Source organism: Hemitrygon akajei, chromosome 11, assembly GCF_048418815.1.
Source record: "Hemitrygon akajei chromosome 11, sHemAka1.3, whole genome shotgun sequence".
NCBI classification, from domain to species: domain Eukaryota; kingdom Metazoa; phylum Chordata; class Chondrichthyes; order Myliobatiformes; family Dasyatidae; genus Hemitrygon; species Hemitrygon akajei.
The window spans coordinates 161,262,684-161,283,972 of NC_133134.1; the positions used below are offsets into that span (position 1 = coordinate 161,262,684).

The window sequence follows — 21,289 nt, forward strand, 5'->3', positions numbered from 1 at the left end:
TGGGTGGAGTGAAATTTCTGACAGACAGCAGTCGGGTTTGTGGTCTATTGGCGGGAGATGTGGAGAGGACAGGATCGGGGAGACGGAGAGAGGATCAGGGGAGATGGCGAGAGGATCAGGGAAGACACCTGGAGGATCCAATCCGAAGGGAAGACATTAATGCAAGGAGTGCTTTGCGACACAAAGTCCATGGGGGGGGGGGGGGGGGGGGAGTCCTGGCTGTGGATGGTAATGAGGATATAGTGCCGTGAGTAAAGCGGCTACAGAAATGAGTTCCAACGTTTACAGAAACATAGAAAACCTACAGCACAATACTGTGCTGAACATGTACCTACTTTAGAAATTACCGTGGGTCACCCGTAGCCCTCTATTTTTCTAAGCTCCATGTACCTATCCAAGACCCTATCATATCCGTCACCAGCAGCCCATTCCACACACTCACCACTCTCTGAGTAAAAAAAACTTAGCCCTGACATCTCCTCTGTTTATGTGCACATTTAGACTGGCTTAATTGTATTGGGCCCTTTTATTTTTTTAACTATTAACTGTTTGATAAAGCTGAAATCAGTAAATATACTTTGTTTATAATTTTATGCGGTGTACAATGTGTTATTTCGTGCCAACTGATAATTGTGTATGTGCAGTATTTACACAACATTTGCTCAAATTGAGGTTTCTTTCATTGGAATTTCCAACGTTCCTGTTTGGTTGAACCCCAAATCATACAGACTCTGGACCTATACTGTGGCCGCTGAGTCTAGTGACTGTTAGCAGAATTGGCTGACAGGCTAAGCTGGGATACGGGTTCTGGTGAGAGGGTCACATATACAGTACACAACCCTGACATTTGTCTGCTTACAGGCAGCCACAAAACAAGAAACCCAAAATAAAAAAAGGACCAAAAAACACTGAATGCCCAGCGAGAGAGGAAAAGAGAACAGGTCACGCAAACAGTAAAAGCAAGCTACCACATTCAGAATGAAAGTGAGTCCATTGGCTCGAAGCCCAGAGTAGGCCTCAGCCTCAGCGCCAAGGAGAGCGGAGTAAATGTCACGGAGCGGCGACAGAACCGACCTGGCCCTCGCCTCCGGTCCTGACACCCTGCCTTTTCAAACCATCCGGCCCAGCACTTATATCGTCCTAATTTCGGGTCGTCGCTTGCTCTAAGACCTGGTCCCTGTTGTGTCAATAAGCTCTGGACCCCGTCACCACACTCCAGCCTGTATCCAAACTTTCTGACATCATCTGACGTAGCAGTATTTCAGTAGAGTAAAAAAAATTACAGTGGTATGAGATGGGAATTGGCCAAAGTAAATTGGAAGGAACTGCTGGCAGGGATGACAACAGAGCTGCAATGGCATAAGTTTCTGGGAAAAATGAGGAAGGTGCAGGAAAGATGTATTCCAAAAATAAATACTCAAATGGCAGAATAGTACAACGGTGACTGACAAGGGAAGTCAAAGTTTTTCATTGAAACTCTCGAACGCTGAAAGGCCTAGACAGAGTAGATATGGAAAAGATGTTTCCCGTGGTGGGGGAGTGTAGGACAAATGGGCACAACCTTAGCATAGAGGGGTGTCCATTTAAAACAGATGCAGAGAAATTTCTTTAGCCAGAGAGTGGTGAATTTGTGGAATTTGTTGCCACGTGCAGCTGTGGAGGCCAGGTCGTTGGGTATATTTAAGGCAGAGATTTATAGGTTATGGGGGGGGGGGGGAAGGAGAGAGGCTGGGGAATGGGGTTGACATGCGGCAAAAAGGATTAAATGGCAGATCAGACTTGATGGGCCAAATGGCCTAATTCTGCTTCGATGTCTTATGGTATTTGCAAATTGGCCTGGAGTTTAGATTAATCAAGATTGGCCCCAAAACTTGTCCCTTCTGACTTCTCTCCACCTCACGTGCCCCGACTCCATCTTGACTATGTCTTGGCCTCGCTCTGAATACTTCTCTTCAGACATGCCCCCACCTCGCTCCGACTTTGCACTCAACTTGCACGCCTTGACCCTCAGTCTCGCCTCTTCGTTTTTTGTGGTGATTTATTACCACGAGTTTTTTTTCCACAGGAAAGGTGTTAATAATAAAGTATTTAGTAGTATCTCTTGCTTTGGGAACCACCAGTAATCTGTCGCTCGCCCTCCCCAGTGTCATCTCAAACTAGAATACTTCTACGTTATGGCAATGACTACCCTTTAAAAGTAGCTGATTAGCCGTAAAGTTCTTTGAGACACCCAGAGATCGTAAAAGGCTCCACGTAATTGCCGATTGTTGAGAGTAGTCATGAAGATATCAGATCAGCACAACGTCAAGGGCCGAAGGCCTGTACTGTGCTCTGATGTTCTTTGACACCAGCGAGTGAGAGATGGAGGAATGGCTGATGGATTTGGTGAAGTGAGGAGGAGGTTGCTGTGGAGCTGGATGTCTGTTTTGGTAATGCTATGCATGTCCTCTCCCTGTCAGGCCTGAAGTCGCCAGTGGAGAAGACGCGGTACGACACCTCCCTCAGCCTGATCACCAAGCGCTTCATCCAGTTGCTGGGGCAGTCTCCCGACGGCGTGCTGGACCTGAACTGGGCGGCGCAGGTCCTCGAGGTGCAGAAGCGCAGGATCTACGACATCACCAACGTGCTGGAGGGCATCAAACTCATCACCAAGAAATCTAAGAACCACATTCAGTGGCTGTAAGTGTTATAGCCGGTACTAAGCTGGATTGCTGCTCCTTTTGTTAGAGCAGCTGAGTCACTGGTGGGCTGTTCGGCCCCTTGTTCCTGGGTACAGTCCACCAGGCTGTTCCCTGTTTGACAGCCAGTTCATCCGTCTCTCCTGTATGTTTCAGTTGGTTTGTTTGGTTGTGGGAACCCCTGCTGATCCCTGTCCCCCCTTAATTTCTCCTTGATTGACAGAGCATAAAATTTCAAAGTAAATTTATTATCAAAGTACGTTCATCGTCTTGCAGGCATTCACTGTAGAACAAAGAAATACAATAGAATCAACGAACAACTGAACACAAATAAGGACCAGCAACCAAAATACAAAAGGAGGTATGCTGGAAATCCAAAGCAACACACACACACAGGCCAGGCAGCATCTATGCAGACGAGTAAACAGTCGACATTTCAGGCTGACAGCCTTATCAGGATCTTTTCCAGAGTCCTGATCAAGGGTCTCAACCCGAAACGTCAACTGTTTGCTCTTTTCCAGTCCTGATGTAGGGTGTCAGACCGAAACGTTGACTGCCTACTCTTTTCCAGAGGTGTTGCCTGACCTGCTGAGTTTCTCCAGCATTTTGTGTGTGTTGCCCTGCATTTCCAGTGTCTGCAGATTTTCTCGTGTTTGTGGCTAAGAGTCAAGTTCAAGTTTATTGTCATCTGACTGAACGTACAGTACATACAACCAAATGAACAACGCTCCCCTGGACCACAGTGTAGCCACAAAACGTATCACACAGCAGTACGTTAAAAAAAATACTACTACAAATGAGTTAATAAAATATAATTCAAAATGCATGTACTGCACTACACAGCTAAATATTAAACATCTCACTTTCCTTGTGGCAAGACCTCTATTTAATATATAATTGTAATGCAAATACAGTTTCATGCTCTGCAGAATGTTGAATTGAGGACAGCTTTTGATAATATCACTTCAGTGTCCAGTCCATGGCACAATTAAAAACTTTCCTCTTATTTCTGGGACAGGGGTAACGGTAGCTACTCCTGTTACTACCCACATCTCTGTGCAATTGACTGCAATTTGGGGATTTTTGTGTGAACTTGTAATTGCAAAACTGTAGCCGGTTGTTTAGGGTCGTTTTAGTGTTCAGGATTCAGCATGGGAATGTAAAATTGGGGCATTTGATGCACGGAAGCTGTTCCCCAGCCTGGCAGTCCCAGTCCTGATATTCTTGTGACACGAGATTGTGAGATGGGTGGTAGGGATCCTAAAAAACACTTTGAACTTCTGTTTGTTGATTTGGTTGTGGAATGTGGGGATCTCTGCCTTAACTGCTCCTTGAATGATGCAGGTTTGAAGTTCAAAGTAAATTTATTATCAAAGTTCTGTACACTACCCTGAGATTAATTTTCTTGCAGGCATTCACTGTAGAGCAAGGACTGACAAGCAGCCAATGTGCAAAAGCTGGTAGTGAGAAATCAACCAAATTACTGGCTCTGGGTCAATGTCCCCTCTGAGGTGTGTGCACACACACATCTTTTGCTACCAGCGTACAAAGGAATTTAAATTGCGCATAAAAGGCTGTCACCCTCTACCTCATTAGCATGTCAAGTATATTTCACAATCGCGTTTCCTTTTCCGGTTTCTGACGTGGACGGTGTTGACAGCGCAGAGTTTGCGATGATTTGTCTGCAGATTTTAGAACTGCCTTATTTATAGTGTTTTTATTGAAGAAATTGTTCAGTGTGCACATGTTGTTACTGAGCAAAAAATTGCACAGCACAAGAATTTGCCACACTGGTCATTACAAATTGGAGGGAACATTGGTCTGCAGTCATACATGATGCACATAAGCTGTGTAGTGTATAGCTTTGCTTGATGAAAGGAATTGATAAATCTATTGATTCTTAACAATAATACAATAATCTGATGGTTAATGTTACTGAGGTTTTTTTTCCATTATGTGCTGTGTTGTATGATGTCATTATTATGTGCGGTGTTGTATGACATCATTATTATGTGCCATGTCATATGATGTAGGCGATCATGACCATGACCATGATTGTTCTTGGCAATTTTTTCTATGGAAGTGGTTTGCCATTGCCTTCTTCTGGGCAGTGTCTTTACAAGACAGGTGACCTCAGTCATTATCAATACTCTTCAGAGATTGTCTGTCTGGCATTGTGGTCACATAACCAGGACTTGTGACCCTAAATAACCAGGACCTGCTCCTGTGACCATCCACCGCTGTTCACGTGACTCGGGGTGCTAAGCAGGTGCTACAGTTTGTCCAAAGGTGACCTGCAGGCTAGCGGAGGGATTGAGCGCCTTACACCTCCTTTGGTAAAGACATATCTCCACCCCGCTACCCAGTTGATTAAACTTCTAAGGAAAATAATCCGTATTTATTTAGTTAAGAATTTAATCTCCCCAGCTGCAAAGGTGGGATTTGAATTCATGACCATGGAGCAGTGGTCCAGAACCTTGGCTGCTTGTGCAGTAATTTTCCCACTCTGCCTCCGACCCCCTCAGGTAGCGTAACTTCGACTGCAGCTTTCTGGTGAAAGAATTCTTCCTCTTTGTTTTTCCTATTTCATGCCTTATGGCTGATGGTAAATGTTTTTCCAGTGATTACTGTCTTTCCTCAGAAACAGAAAATACTAGAAAAGCTCAGCATCTGTGGAGAGAGAAGATTCTCAGAGTGAAACATCAGCTTTCTCTTTCCGCAGATACAGCCTGATTGGTAGAGACTTTTCCTGCTTTTTCTATTTGTGTTTCTGATCTCCAACATCTGCAGTTTTGTTTTTCATTTCATACCCATGTTGCCAACTCCTTATTAATTAATATTTAAAAGTGGCTTGGTTTCTTATGCACCCAGTACAACTTGGTGGCAGAGAGAGGGGAGATTGTTGTCATGGAAAACGTGAGCAGCAGGGACTGACAAGGCCAGCCCGTCGTGTGATAATCCTCTCTCCCTCCTCAAATTAAGTTCAGGCAGTTCACTGCTGCAGGGTTGATCAATCGGTTGGGTGTAGCACTGCCGAGGATTGTATCTCCTGTGCCTCAGGAACTGTGTCTAAGGATGATAAGGTCATATTTGGGCAGATAATAAAAGGTTCTAAATAGCAAGAAGCACAAAATGCTGGAGGAACTCAGCAGGTCAGTCAGCATCTGTGGACATTTCGGGCAGAGACCCTTCGTCAGGACTAAATAGCAAGAAAGGCTAATACAAAAATTGCTAAAAGTTTTTACTTAAACAGCTCAGCTGGCCTCATCTATCACCTTCCAGCTTGTACTGCTCCCCCTCCTCCCACCACCTTATTCTGGCTTCTGGCCCCTTCCTTTCCAGTCCTGATGAAGGGTCTCGGCCCAAAATGTCGACTGTTTATTCCTCCCCACAGATACTGCCTGACCTGCCATTGATTAATCTAACCTATTGATTGGCCCTGCACCAGAGAACTTTTATTTGAGGAAGGGAGAACTATCACATCTCGGGCTGGTCCAGTATTTTGTGTGTGAACTGCTCAAGATTTCCAGCATCAGCAGAATCTTTTGTGTTTATGACCTGCTGAAAGCATGAGGTCCTGGAAAATGTTGAATGAGATTTTATGTGGGATGGAGGGGAGGTGGATCTGCAACATTTAGACTATAAGACATAGGAGCAGAATTAGACCATTCAGAATCAGGTTTATTATCACCGGCATGTGACGTGAAATTTATTAACTTAGCAACAGCGGTTCAATGCAATACATAGTCTAGAAGAAGAAAAAATAATAATATAATAATAATAATAAATAAGTAAATCAATTACAGTATACATATATTGGATAGATTAAAAATCGTGCAAAAAACAGAAATAATACATATTTAAAAAGTAAGGTAGTGTTCAAGGGTTCAAAGTCCATCTAGGAATCAGATGGCAGAGGGGAAGAAGCTGTTCCTTAATCACTGAGTGTGTGCCTTCAGGCTTCTGTATCTCCTTCCTGTTGGTAACAGTGAGAAAAGGGCATGCCCTGGGTGCTGGAGGCCCTTTATAATGGACGCTGCCTTTCTGAGACACCCAACTCCTTGAAGATGTCCTGGGTACTTTGTAGGCTAGTACCTAAGATGGAGCTGACTAGATTTACAACCTTCTGCAGCTTCTTTCGGTCCTGTGCAGTAGCCCCTCCATACCAGACAGTGATGCAGCCTGTCAGAATGCTCTCCACGGTACAATTATATAAGTTTTTGAGTGTATTTGTTGACATGCCAAATCTCTTCAAACTCCTAATGAAGTATAGTAGCTGTCTTGCTTTCTTTATAACTGCATTGATATGTTGTGACCAGGTTGGATCCTCAGAGATCTTGACACCCAGGAACTTGAAACTGCTCACTCTCTCCACTTCTGATCAGCCTCTAGAGCCTGTTTCCCCATTCCATCATGGCTGATTTATTATCCTTTTCAACCCCATTCTCCTGTCTTCTCCCTGTACTCTTTGGTGCCCTTATTAATCAACCCCCACTTTAAATACTGTATACCCAGTGACTTGGTCTCCAGAACCATCTATGCCAATAAATACCACAGAGTCTCAAGTCAAGTCAAGTTACTTTTATTGTCATTTCGACCATAACTGCTGGTACAGTACATAGTAAAAATGAGACAATGTTTTTCAGGACCATGTTGTTACAAGACACAGTACAAAAACTAGACTGAACTACGTAAAAAACAACACAGAGAAAAAGAAACAACTACACTAGACTGAGAAGAGTTTGTATGAAGGGTGCGTGGGGTCCTTCATAATGCTGTTTCCTTTGCGGATGCAGCGTGTAGTGTAAATGTCCATGATGGCGGGAAGAGAGACCCTGATGATCTTCTCAGCTGACCTCACTATCCGCTGCAGGGTCTTGAAATCCGAGATGGTGCAATTTCCGAACCAGGCAGTGATGCAGCTGCTCAGGATGCTCTCAATGCAACCCCTGTAGAATGTGATGAGGATGGGGGGGGGGGTGGTGGGAGATGGACTTTCCTCAGCCTTCGCAAAAAGTAGAGATGCTGCTGGGCTTTCTTTGCTATGGAGTTAGTGTTGAGGGACCAGGTGAGATTCTCTGCCAGGTGAACACCAAGAAATTTGGTGCTCTTAACGATCTCTACCGAGGAGCCGTCGATGTTCAGCGGGGAGTTGTCGCTCCGTGCCCTCCTGAAGTCAACAACCATCTCTTTTGTTTTGTTCACATTCAGAGACAGGTTGTTGGCTCTGCACCAGTCCGTTAGCTGCTGCACCTCCTCTCTGTAAGCTGACTCATCATTCTTGCTGATGAGACCCACTATGGTCGTGTCATCGGTGAACTTGATGATATGGTTCGAGCTGTGTGTTGCAGCACAGTCGTGGGTCAGTAGAGTGAACAGCAGTAGACTGAGCACACAGCCCTGGGGGCCCCCGTGCTCAGTGTGATGGTGTTGGAGATGCTGCTCCCGATTCGGACTGACGGAGGTCTCCCAGTCAGGAAATCTAGGATCCAGTTGCAGAGGGAGGTGTTCAGGCCCAGTCGGCTCAGCTTTCCAATCCGTTTCTGAGGGATGATTGTCTGGTTAAAGAAATTCCTCTATATCTCTGCTGTAAAGGGACGTCCCTCTATTCTGAGGCTGCGTCCCCTGGTCCTAGATTCAATCCCCCCACCGCAGGAAACATCCAGTCTATCTGATGATGATGATAGCGACCATCTGTTTTGAAGGACAAGAGTTTTATTGGCACTGGTGTGACCTGTACAGAGCACAAGCCTGGGCAGAAGGTATTGAGACACTGGGATGCCCCGTGGTCAAGATCCCCCTCTTGGCCTCACCGGTGTAGCTCAGAGGAGAGCAAAGCAATGCGTTTTGCACCAGCTTGCCTGCAGAAGCTGCCGGAAGGTTGTTCAGTGACATCCAGCTGCCTTAGGAGCTCCACTCCGGATTTGCTGTCTGGGTTTACTCCCGCAGCCTTCGTCTCTCCCGAGGCTACCCACAAGGCAGTGGGGCTATTTACCCATAGCCAGGGACTCTATCTAGGCCTTTCAATGTTCGATAGGTTTCAATGAGAACTCCCCCCCCCCCCCCACCCCCCAATTCCCGCACTCTTCTGAACTCCAGCAGGTACAGGCCCAGAGCCATCAAACACTCCTCATACGTATAAAATTCTAAAGGGATTGGACAGGCTAGATGCAGGAAGATTGTTTCCAATGTTGGGGAAGTCCAGAACGAGGGGTCACAGTTTAAGGATAAAGGGGAAGCCTTTTAGAACCGAGATGAGGAAAAACTTCTTCACACAGAGAGTGGTGAATCTGTGGAATTCTCTGCCACAGGAAACAGTTGAGGCTGGTTCATTGGCTATATTTAAGAGGAAGTTAGATATGGCCCTTGTGGCTAAAGGGATCAGGGGGTATGGAGAGAAAGCAGGTACAGGGTTTTGAGTTGGATGATCAGCCATGATCATACTGAATGGCGGTGCAGGCTCCAAGGGCCGAATGGCCTACTCCTGCACCTATTTTCTATTTTAACCCTTTCAGGTGTAAGCAAAGAGGTTATTTGCATCTGATCAAAGCTGGTTAACCCCACCTGGAGTTCTGCAGCCTTGTCTGGGTGTCGGGCCTTGTGGTGTCGTCCTTGGCCTGAGTCCTCCATAGAATGATGTCAGCGGAAACTGGGTTAGATAAAGACATCTTGCAGCATTTCCAAATCTGTATTCTCCTGATTTAAAGATTAAGGTTGAGATGTTTTGAGTCTGACGGAAAGGATAGTGATGCCAGAAAGAGGAAGGATTGTTTTAAATTTACGGAGGTGATTGGGGAAGGCTGCTTCACACACACAGCGGAGTGGGATCCTCCATGTGGTTCAATTTAAGATGAGAGAATGAATACAGCATACAGCCTGAAATCCTTACTCTTCACAGACGTCCACCAAACGGAGAGAAAACAAAACCCAAAGAACGAGTGACACTAAACGCTGAACCCAAAGCCCCTTCCCACCGCCTCCCATGCACTAGCCCCCCCACTTTCTCCAGCAAAAGCATCAGCCCCCCCCCACTATCACCCACCATGCAAGAAGTTAGCAAAGCCCCCAGAGACATGATCCAGATTCCATCAGAGACCGCTGTTCGTCCCCATACTTTGACAGCTCAGTCAGGCTGTGTCTCTCTCATTAGCGAGGAGGAGAGAGAGACCGCCGCTGCCACAGCGAGAGGGGAGGCCGACAGCTCCTTTTTTAAGAGGCTTTTAGGCAAAGACACAAATAAGCAGTGGTGAAAGGGTTAAGGATCTCATTCAGGGCAGATGGAATTGGTTCATTGGCATCAAGGTAGGCTGAGGGGCCTGTTCCCGTGCTGTACTATTCTATGTTCTGTGTCCTTCGTGAGGTCTGTGATATTTGACAGAAGACTTCTACGGTTTGTGTTGGACAAAGAATGTGGCGGGGCTGAGACAGGAAATGGGGTCAGGGTAGAAATTGGCTCTGGTGTTGAATAGAGTTGGTGCACGTTATTTACAATGTTCATTTCTTTAAAAGGTCTATTTAGAGTGGAGGGTGGTAGGTTCTTGATTGGTAAAGGTGATGGGGAGAAGGCAGGAGAATGGGGTTGAGAGGGATAATGAAGGAATGGTGGAACGGATTTGATGGCCTGATCCTCCTCCTAGTGACTTATTGTCTTACAACAAGTCACCAGTTGCTCGCTGTTTCGAGCTCTCAACAAACTCCGAAGAAAACTGACAAAAGATTCCCTGCTTTGAATATTTATCATGGTAGGACAAAAGACCTATGCTTTAAATATACCCAATGACTTGGCCTCCACAGCTACACATGGCAATGAATTCCACAGATTCACCACCTCTGTGTGAGGAAAATTCTCCTCATCTCTGTTCTAATGGGACGTCAGTTCTGAGGCTGTGTCCTCTGGTCCACAATAGGTTGTTACTGTATATTGTTCAGTCTCCATATCTGTAGGAATGTTTTCTGATGTCAGTGAAGTCCCGTCTTGATCCTCTCCCTGTGGTATTTGGATCAACTAGTTTCCTCTCTGTGGTAACTTCTACTTCACAAAAGACCACTCGACAATTTGATGGCCAAAAGAACATCTCTATCTGGGACGGCAAATGATATTTACAATACAGAGGCTTCCAAGTACCTCGTGCGGCCTGGGTGGTGGAACTATATACAATGCATACTGGGAGTAGAAAGAGCGGAAGTAAAGACCCCCGCCAACCCCGGATCCCGCCTCTTGCTACCAACAGCTCCCCGACTGGTATTAACATACTTTCAATAATACTCACATTACAACACTTCTCCCCCTTTAAAATCCAACATTCCCCAAATAAAGAAGAACTGGGAAATAAAAACAGTGGTATCATTAGCAACAGGTTACCAATACAAAAACACCAAAAAAAAAAAAAAATGGCAAATTCACCATTCAATCTAACAACAGAAAATCTATCCAATCAAAGATTCAGTCTGTCAGGAGGTTTGCGTGGGCGCTGCGATCTACGCACGGTGACCCAGCAGGCACCGCTGGTGAGGATGTTTTGGGTGGATCTGGTGTTTGGGGGATGAGAGCAGTCTGCGTGAGAATGTCCATCCTCCTCAGGGGACTCTGCCAGCGTCTCTCCCTCTGGCAAAGTCACTGGTGGATGTACTTTCCTGGTATGCATTACGTGGTCATTGCTCCTTAACTGTTTTGGACTACTGAGCTTCTTTGAAATCGGTGGCAATCTATTCTCAGCATTACTGGGATAAACGGCATCTGCAGGTTTGCCACCTAGCGTGGAACGCACTGAAGGAGGAACTTTGGTTTTTGAATCATCGTCACGACCGTGGCTCAGAATAGACCCAATTGCAAATTTTTCATAAAGTTCCTTGTTATAACTTGGAACTATCTGGAGTTCAACAGCAGGAAATTGCAATGTGTTTCGGAAAACCTCTTGTGCTTGAACAAAGGTCTTGTCTGTTAAATCACAGTAATTGATTTTGATGATACATTCACTCTCCTGGAGCAGGTTCTCTTTTCTTGAACGGCTGTTCTCTTCAATACCACGAATACTCAGGCCAAGGAATCTTCCGCTCAGTGTAGAGTTAAAGGGCACCACATGGATTCCCAGGGGGCCGCCATCTCCTGAAAATTCTACCTTCTTTGTCAAATCACTTAGAGTGCTTTCTGAATGCTTGTCTGGTGGTCCTGGGGGCTCTGTTCTTACATCGCCTGCGGGTGCCCCGTTTGCTACTGTTACGATTGGCTTCACATGCAGGTTCCTGTTAGTAGGATCATCAGGCTGAGATGCACCTTGCTGTAACTGGGCAGGTGGTACAAGAGCTGGGTCACTGCTTCACTGTACTAGAAGTGGCGTGCTGGCTTTCAGTGCCGAGGGGGTAACTTCAATTGCTCCTGTAATCAGCTGAAAAGCCACAAGCTGCGCTGCGAGCTCACTCTCAAATGTGTCCGGACTATGTCTGTCACTCACGTTGCCATCGGCAGCTTCATCTGCACGCTGCACCTCATGCTCTTCCGTCACGTGTGCATATTTAATTTCATGTCAGTTGAGCCGGATTTTGCGAAGCCAATCACGGCCCAAAAGACTGGGCCCACTGCCCTTAGCTATCACCAGCCTGGCTTCAGCCTTCTGGCCCCTGGCCGAAATATCCACATATAACACCCCTAAATGAGGTATGGGCTGCCCTGTATAGGTCCTGAGTTTGAGCTTTGACGGTCTGATGGGAGGCAGGTTGGACCCCCATGTCCTCCTGTAGGTCTCTTCACTAATGACCGATGCAGTAGCCCCTGAATCAATCTCGAACTTAATGTCCTTTCCCTTGACAGTGACTGTGGCATAATATGGTTCAGGTGGTCCCTCATCCATTTCCACCCCAAACATGTTGTAGGCACACGCTGCCTCCTCATCTGCTTCTCCTAGGTGATGTGTGGCTGCCTGAGTCTGTTGAGCTTTCCCCTGCCCAGGCTTAACCTTACCCTTAAACTCCTGCACTTTTTAGCTAAATGTCCCTTTTTGCTACAAGCATGGCAGACAGTATCTTTGAATTTGCAAACATTTGCATAGTGCGTTCCTCCACACCGAAAACATTCCACCCGCTTTGCCTGTTTACCAGTCTCCCTCCTGACTTGGTGCACTGTCGCCAACTGTGACCCCCCCACCCCCATGCCCTTTCTGGATATCCTTGGCATTATCAGCAGCCAACTTCATGCCTTGGGAAATCTCTAGGGCTGTCTTGAAAGTCAACACTGGGGTTTCCCCCAAAAAATGACATTGTGTGGCATCATTATTAATGCTGCATACTAATCTATCATGGAGCATGTCATCCAACACGGCTCTGAATTCACAATGCTCCGCCAGCTGCCGAAGCTCGGCCACAAAATTGGCCCCAGACTGACCTGGCTTCCGGACATGGCTGTGAAACTTGAACCGTTGGACTATCACCGAAGGTTTCGGATTGCGGTGGTTCCCCACGAGCTTGACCAGTTCGTCATATGGAATTTCTCCGGGTTTCCGCGGTGTAGCTAAGTTCCTTATCAACTTGTAAGTCTTTGCCCCACACATACTCAGGAGAATAGAGCGCTTCTTAGCCTCCTCAGTAATTCCATTAGCACAGAAAAAGTGTCCCAACCTTTCCTCATACTCCGGCCACTCCTTGGTTCGCTCTGCGAACTCACTGATAGTCCCGAACATAAGGCTCCTCGTCTGCTCACAGCTGGCATATCCACAAAACCAGTTTGCCTCGTTGTCAAAAATATGTGGTAACTTCCACTTTTCAAAAGCCCACTCGACAACTTGATGGCCAAAAGAGCATCTTTATCTGGGACGGCAAATGATATTTACAATACAGAGGCTTCCAGGTACCTCGTGCGGCACGGGTGGTGGAACTATATACAATGCATACCGGGAGTAAAAAGAGCGGAAGTAAAGACCCCGCCAACCCCGGATCCCGCCTCTTGCTACCAGCAGTTTTCCGATTAGTATTAACTTACTTTTAATAATACTCACATTACACCACTCTCAAGTCAAGTTAAAGTCAAATCACTTTTATATGTCATTTCGACCATAACTGCTGGCACAGTACATAGTAAAAATGAGACGACGTTTTTCAGGACCATGGTGTTACATATGACACAGTACAAAAACTACACTGAACTACGTAAAAACAACACAGCAAGCTACACTAGACTACAGACCTACACAGGACTGCATAAAGTGCACAAAAACAGTGCAGGCATTACAATAAATAATAAACAGGACAGTAGGGCAAGGTGTCAGTCCAGGCTTCGGGTATTGAGGAGTCTGATAGCTTGGGGGAAGAAACTGTTACATAGTCTGGTCGTGAGAGCCCGAATGCTTCGGAGCCTTTTCCCAGACGGCAGGAGGGAGGGGTGCATGGGGTCCTTCATAATGCTGTTTCCTTTGCGGATGCAGCGTGTAGTATAAATGTCCGTGATGGTGGGAAGAGAGACCCCGATGATCTTCTCAGCTGATCTCACTATCCGTTGCAGTGTCTTGCGATCTGAGATGGTGCAATTTCCGAACCAGGCAGTGATGCAGCTGCTCTCTTTGTGTCTTTTCCACAAACTGAGCTTTTGGCAATGCACCTCTCCCCACCAGCACCAGCTCGTAAGCACCCAGGGAGATTTTATTAAAAGACATTGTCAAACAGCTTTAATCCCATATGTGAACATCTGTCACTGCTTAAACAATCAGAAGTAGATTTAATATCGCTGACATATGTCCTGAAATTTGTTGTTTTGCAGCAGCAGTACAGTGAAATATATAAAGACTGTAAATTACAATAAGAAATATGTAAATAAATATTAAATTAAATAAATAGTGCAAAAAGAGAGCAAAAAATAGTGTTTGTGAGTTAGCTTATTGTCCATTCAGAAATCTTATGATGGAGAGGCAGAAGCTGTTCCTAAAATGTTTGAGTGTCTGTCTTCCTGCTCCTGTACCTCCTTCCCTGATGGTAGCAACGTGAAGAGGGCATGTCCTGGGAGATGGGCATCCTTAATGATGCTTATTTGAGGCATTGCCTTTTGAAGATGTTCACGTTACTGGGGAGGCTGGTGCCCGTGATGGAGCTGCTGAGTTTGCAACTTCCTGTAGCTTTCTCCGATGCTGTGCAATGGCCCCTCCATAGCAGACAGTGCTGCAACTAGTTCGAATGTTTCTCTGCAGGACAGCTGTAAAACTTTGCTAGAGTCTTTGGTGACATAGCAAATCTCCTCAAACTCCCGATGAAATGAAGCCAATATAACGAAGCATGATAATGGAAAGAGGAGGGCTTTTCAACACAATGAGTTTTAGCCTGTATCCAGCAGGGCCTTGGCTGATTTACATCCTGACTTCAACCATCCACCATTCCTGCATACCCCATTAAGCATTTGGCTCTCAGAAGTCAGATATAAGTCAGATATAAGATTATTAATTTATCTGGCATACCTCTATGCGAGAGCAATCTGCATATCTGTGTGAGTGGGAGCAGTTTGAGAGTGAGAACACTGAGTAAAGAATGTAGGAATTGCATAATGCAGAGTAGATGCGTGCCTGACAGGTCGAGCTGAATGTGCTGTCCCATCCCAGGGAGAGAAGAAACAAACCTATTGATTTTAGATTGTCTTTTTCCCCTATTTGTTATTTTATTATTGTTTCTTTTCAGTTCTGATGAAGGGTCTTTGACCTGAAATTAGGTGTAGCACAGAATAGGCCCTCCAGGAATTTTGGACCTTGCCACTCAACAATCCCCTGATTTAATCCTAGTCTAATTTCAGGACGATTTACAATGACCAATTAGCCCACCAGCTGGAACGTCTTTGGTCTGTGCGAGGAAACCAGAGCATCCGGAGGAATCCCACGCGGTCACAAGGAGAACATACAAACTCCTTGCAGGCAGTGGTGGGAATTGAACCCCTCTCACCTAAAGCATTGTGCTAACCACTACACTACCATGCCACCCCTTTATTTGACTCTTTATCTCTTCCCACAGATGCAACTTAACTTGGGCATTTCTAACATTTTTTGATTTTTTAAAATGTAACTCTCGCTTCGGCTAGCGGCTTAATATAAGGGGTGATAGCCCCCGGCCCAGCCAAACTTAAGAAATCTCATTTGGGAGGATGCTGCGCGATGTGTACCCTGTTACAAATCAGTACCTTGAAATAAGAAACAGTACACAATATTTGATTAAACAATTAAGCTTTATAATTCTTACTTTGTCTATATGGTTAGTAAAGAAAATGAAAGAAGTAAAAAAGGGCCCAGTCTTATGAAACAGTCTGTTGCGCAGTGTTGGAGCTCACTGATAAGCCGTTCGTCCACCATCGACCTCCAGTCATCGCTGTCCTTCGGACCCTCACTCCAAGTCCACCCTGTCCGGCGGTCTACCAACTCTCTCTGTTTGTGTCTTCTCTCCTCATCTCTCCCTGGCAAAAGACTGTGGAAATCTCTCTTCCAGACTCACAAGAAAGAACAACAGCATTCCTAACCCTGTTATCTCCAGTCATAACCCAAACATTGCTGCTACAGAGAAACTATTACATTATCAGTGAAACCTTACAGCATGTTACATCAATTTTAAGATTTCAGCATCCTGCAGTTTTTTAGATTTTTCATTTACGTGTCACTTAGCCCATGGGTGAATCTTGTCTAGATCATGCTGCATACTACATGGGCTCCAGAGGAACTGAGCATCTAATTTTGTGCTCTAATTAGGGAATATATTCACTTCTGACCTCATCAGATTCAGATTTATAATCACTGACTGAGATGATGTGCAATTTGTTGTTGTTTGGCAATAGCAGAGTGACCATACATAAAATTATTACAAGGTACAAAAATTAATGCAGAACAGAAGGAAACAACAAAGTGGTGTTCATTGTCTGTCCAGAAATCTGATGGTGGAGGTGAAGTTCCTGAATTGTTGAGTGTGGGTCTTTAGGTTTCTGTATCTCATCCCATGTGGTTATTAGAACCAGATGATTAGACAAGTCCCAGATGTTCTTATTTTAGAGAGAGAGTGTGGAACAGGCCCTTCCGGCCCAATGAGTCGAGCTGCCCAGCAACCCACCTGTTTTTACCCTCGCCTAGTCACAGGACAATTTGCAATGTCCAGTTAACCTACTAACGCTATGTCTTCAGAGGAAACTGGAACACCCGTAGGAAACCAAGGAGCTCATGGGAAGGATGTACAGACTTCCTTACAGAAGATGCAGGAGTTTAACTCTGAACTCCAACGGCCTGAACTGTAATTGTGTCGCACTAGCCGCTGCGCTACTATGGCTGGATGTGGCCTTCATGAGGCATCGTCTTTTGAATATGCCGAAGAAGCTGACGAAGTAGGTGGAGGTTGTTGGGTCAAGGACACCGGGTAGAGAAGCTCTAGGGCTGGGATTGTCACGGAGTTCAGTTTTGATCGTGGCCCTACAGTCAAATCCTATCTTGATCACAGTGGCAGGCAATCTTCATACACAGTCTGCTGGAGGGACTCAGCAGGTCTGGCAGCCTCTGTGGAGGAGAATAAACAATCCATGTTTTACCAGTACTGGGAAAAATCAAGAATCATCTCCATTGATGCCTTCTGACCTTTTGAGTTCCTCCAGCGTTTTGTATGTGTTACTCTGGATTTCCAGCAGCTGCAGAATCTCTTGTGTTAATAATGTTGTTTCTCCTTTAGGATTTTGTCTATTTGGTCCAAGGCTTTGATGCTTTGATAGAATAATCTTGGTAAAGCCCAAACCGGTGAGCAGCCTGTTAAGCTCTGCCTGAGAATTTGGTTCACAACTCATAGGGAGGAAATTTCCTCCCATCTCAACTCTGAATGGTTAACCAACTAGTAGCCCTGAAGTCTATTAGCCCATTGCACACTAAGAGCAATTTAAAGCGGCCAGTTAACCTACCAACCTGCACATCTTTGTGACGTGGGAGTAAACAGGAGTAGCTGGGAGCCCCATGTGGTCATGCAGACTCCACACAGACAGCACCCGAGGTTGGGATTGAACCTGAGTTGCTGGCGCTGTGAAGCAGCAGCTGTACCGGCTGGACTACTGTTACTGTTTTTTAAGATTATTAATTATTCGCTCTATCTAAAAACCGTGTGTCACTAAAGCCACTTTAGAGACTAGCTCAGATTCAAGTTCAGATTATCTATGATGGCCACTAACAGAGCCACAATTTCAAACTCGCATTTGTCTATCACATGTATATTGAAACATACAGTGGAATGTGTCGTTTGATTTAACATCCAACACAACCTAAGGATGTACTGGGGGCAGCCCACAGTGTTGGCAAACGCTCTAGTATCAACATAGCATGCCCACCATGTTCAGCAGAACAGTGCAAAAACAAAACAAGGCATTATTCGTTCATTTTGTGCCATGTCCTATGATGTAGGCGATCATGGTCTTTCCATGACCACGATTGTTCTTGGCAATTTTTTCTACAGAAGTGGTTTGCCATTGCCTTCTGGGCAGTATTTTTACAGGACGGATGACCCCAGCCATTATCAATACTCTTCAAATATTGTCTGTCTGCTGCCTGGCATCAGTGGTCGCATAACCAGGACTAGCGATATGTACAAGCTGCTAATATGACCATCCACCATGTGCTCCCATGACTTCACATGACCCTGATCGTTGGGGGTCGTTGATCTGTTGGCCAATCAGTGAGTAGGTAGTGGGCTTCTCTCTTGTACAAAGGACACTGATGGAAAGGCCGATAATGCACACCCATCCTCATCGAGGGGTCAGCAGTGAAAGTGTGAGTAGCTTCAAGTTCCTGGGTGTCAACATCTCTGAAGATCTATCCTGGGCCTAACATAGTGATGTAATTACAAAGAAGGCACATCAGTGGCTGTATTTCTACCTGTTGTACTCTTTGTCCATCAAAGGACGTAGCAATGGGCAAAGATGATCGTATGTTTGATTCTCTAATCCTGAGCAACTATTGGGGATCTCCAGTGCTAGGTTTCTATTGACCCTGAATCATATATCTTTATGTTAATAGCTCTACCTTGGTCTTGGACTCTAATTCCTCCTTAACCTTTTTTCTCTTCCTTCACCTTAAGAAGCCACTTGTAGTTTTGTGTTGGCCTTTTGGCCATCTGCACACACTGTCAGATTTCTTCTGGATGGTGACGTGTTGACTGATGAATCGGCTGGTTGAGTGGTGTCACAACATTGACCTTGCACTCAACACCTGCAAAACCAAGGAATTGATTATGGATTTCAGGAAGGGGAAACCAGTCCTCATCGTGGGGAGAGCAGTGGAAAGGGTGAGCAGTTTCAAGTTCCTGGGTGTCAACAGCTCTGAAGATTTATCCTGGGTCAAACATACGGATACAATTACAAAGAAGGCATGGCAGAAGCTAGGGAGATTTGGTGTGTCATCAAAGACTCTCACAAATGTCTACAGATGTACCATGGAGAGCATTCTGACTGGTTGCATCGCTGTCTGGTATGGAGGGGCCACTGCACAGGATGGGAAAAAGCATCAGAGGGTTGTAAACTCAGCCAGCTCCATCATGGGCACTAGCCTCCCCAGCATCGAGGACATCTTCAAAAGGCGATGACTCAGGATGGCGGCATCCCTTGTGAAGAACTCTCACCACCTAGGATACGCCATCTTCTCATTACTGCCACCAGAGAGGAGGTACAGGGGCCTGAAGACAAACACTCACCATTTTAACAATCCTTTCCCCTCCACCATCAGATTTTTGATATGTTTCGTGAAAACTACCTCAAGATTTTGTTCCCTTTCTTCCCTATTTATTTTTAAAAATATTTCTTGTGGTAAAACAAATTTCAAGATGTATGTCAGTAATCTGATTCTGATGTATTAAATTCCTCGGAGAATTGACTCAGTCTGTCCTAGCATTGTAAATGCCTGACATATGGACATTCGTATATATCTAAAATATCCCAAAAATATTATTAAATTCAGCAAGAACTGTTTATGTGTAACCTCTCCTCAATAGTTAGACCTCATTACCTCCTAAAAACAGGGGCTGCCAGTTTCACAGTGGGAGGTCACTTAAGAGAGTTTATTTGGAAACGGACAAGCAGTTGCTGTTAGGCTGTTTAATAACGCCACATCCACTGATGCATCAGACCTATTGAAACCAACCATTGATTCTGTATCGTTGTAACTTGGCAGGAGAAGACAATAAAGTCAAAGTTCATATCAAAGTTACTATCATTACTGTGCAGAAGTCTTAATATATATACTAAGGTGCTTAAGACTTTTGCACAGTACTGTATTTGTCAATGTGGAGTGGAAAGCAAGTTTGTAACTCTGGCAGGAGCAAAGAATGTCAGAATGGAGAGGGTGTGGGGCTGGTGGCAGAGAAAGAGTGCCAGGGTAGAAGATGGCATGGGTGCAGACACACCCATCCCTGAGGCACTCGACAATGTCATTTGATAGCAAGCAATTGGTATATTGACCATTACAGAATGTTTCTCTGGTGTTTCACGCTCCCTCCCCCTTTCTGAACCATGATTCCACAATAGAGACCCACATCAGAATCAGGTTTATCATCACTCACATACATCATGAAATTTGTTGTTTTTTGCAGCAGCAGTACAGTGCAATGCATAAAATGACTACAGTACTGAGCAAAAGTCTCAGGCACCCTAGCTACCTTGGGATTCATTGTCTAGGAATCATTCACAGTAGAACAGACAAATACAATATAATCAGTGAAGAACTACATACAAAGAAAGACTGACAACACCCAAAAGAAGACAATCTGTGCCAATACAATCATAATAATAAATAATATTGAAAGCATGAGTTGTAGAGTCCTTGAAAGTGAGACAATAGGTTGTGGAATCAGTTCAGTGTTCAGGGGAGTGAAGTTATCCACACTGATTCAGGACCCTGATCACTGAAGGGGAAATAACTGTTCTGGTGGTTTGGGACTTGAGGGGTTTTCAGGAAAGTAAAGAAGTACAATAGAATTTATGAAAAACTACCTAATAAAGGACAGACAAACAAACAATGCTCTAAATAAGTAAATGTATATGTTAAATGGATCTCATGAACACCATTCATTACAGCACTGTTGTGGAGGGAGGTACGGTTACCATATCGAGTGGTTTTGGTGCATTTTCTGACTTGGGAATAGGATTACCTAATGGACAGACCTTTGTAGAAATTGAATCCTTTCACCATCTGGGATGGCTCGTGCTCTTATCGGATGTATAAGTGGGAGGTGCTTCGTCAAGCACCTCTGCTGCATCCGCCACAAATGGGACTTCCTGGTGGCCAAACGCTTTAATTCCAATTCCAAATCCTACTCCAACATGTCAGTCCATGGCCTCCTCTCAGGGTGGAGAAGCAGCACCTTGTATTCATCTGGGTAGCCTCCAACCTGATGGCATGAATATTGATTACTATTTCCAATTAAAAAAAAATCCCCCGCTCCTCTATTCCCTACTCTGACCTATTACCTCTTCCCACCTGCCTATTACTTTCCCCCAGGTCTCCTCCTCCTTCCCTTTCTCTTATGGTCCACTCTCCCTCCTATCAGATTCCTTCTTCTCCAGCCCTTTACCTTTATCACCTACCTGATTTCACCTATCACCTTCTAGCTAGTCCTAATTCCTCTTCCCCCACCTTTTTATT

The 21,289-nt window shown here is 45.2% G+C and overlaps 1 protein-coding gene across 1 annotated transcript in view; it reads left to right on the forward strand.

Annotated features, from left to right (window-relative positions):
- Positions 1–21,289, forward strand: part of e2f1 (E2F transcription factor 1) — a 61,020-nt gene that overhangs the window by 24,097 nt on the left and 15,634 nt on the right. The window contains exon 3 of the mRNA XM_073059986.1: positions 2,460–2,679. Within this exon, the coding sequence (XP_072916087.1) occupies positions 2,460–2,679 (220 nt within the window). The remainder of the gene's footprint in view (positions 1–2,459; positions 2,680–21,289) is intronic.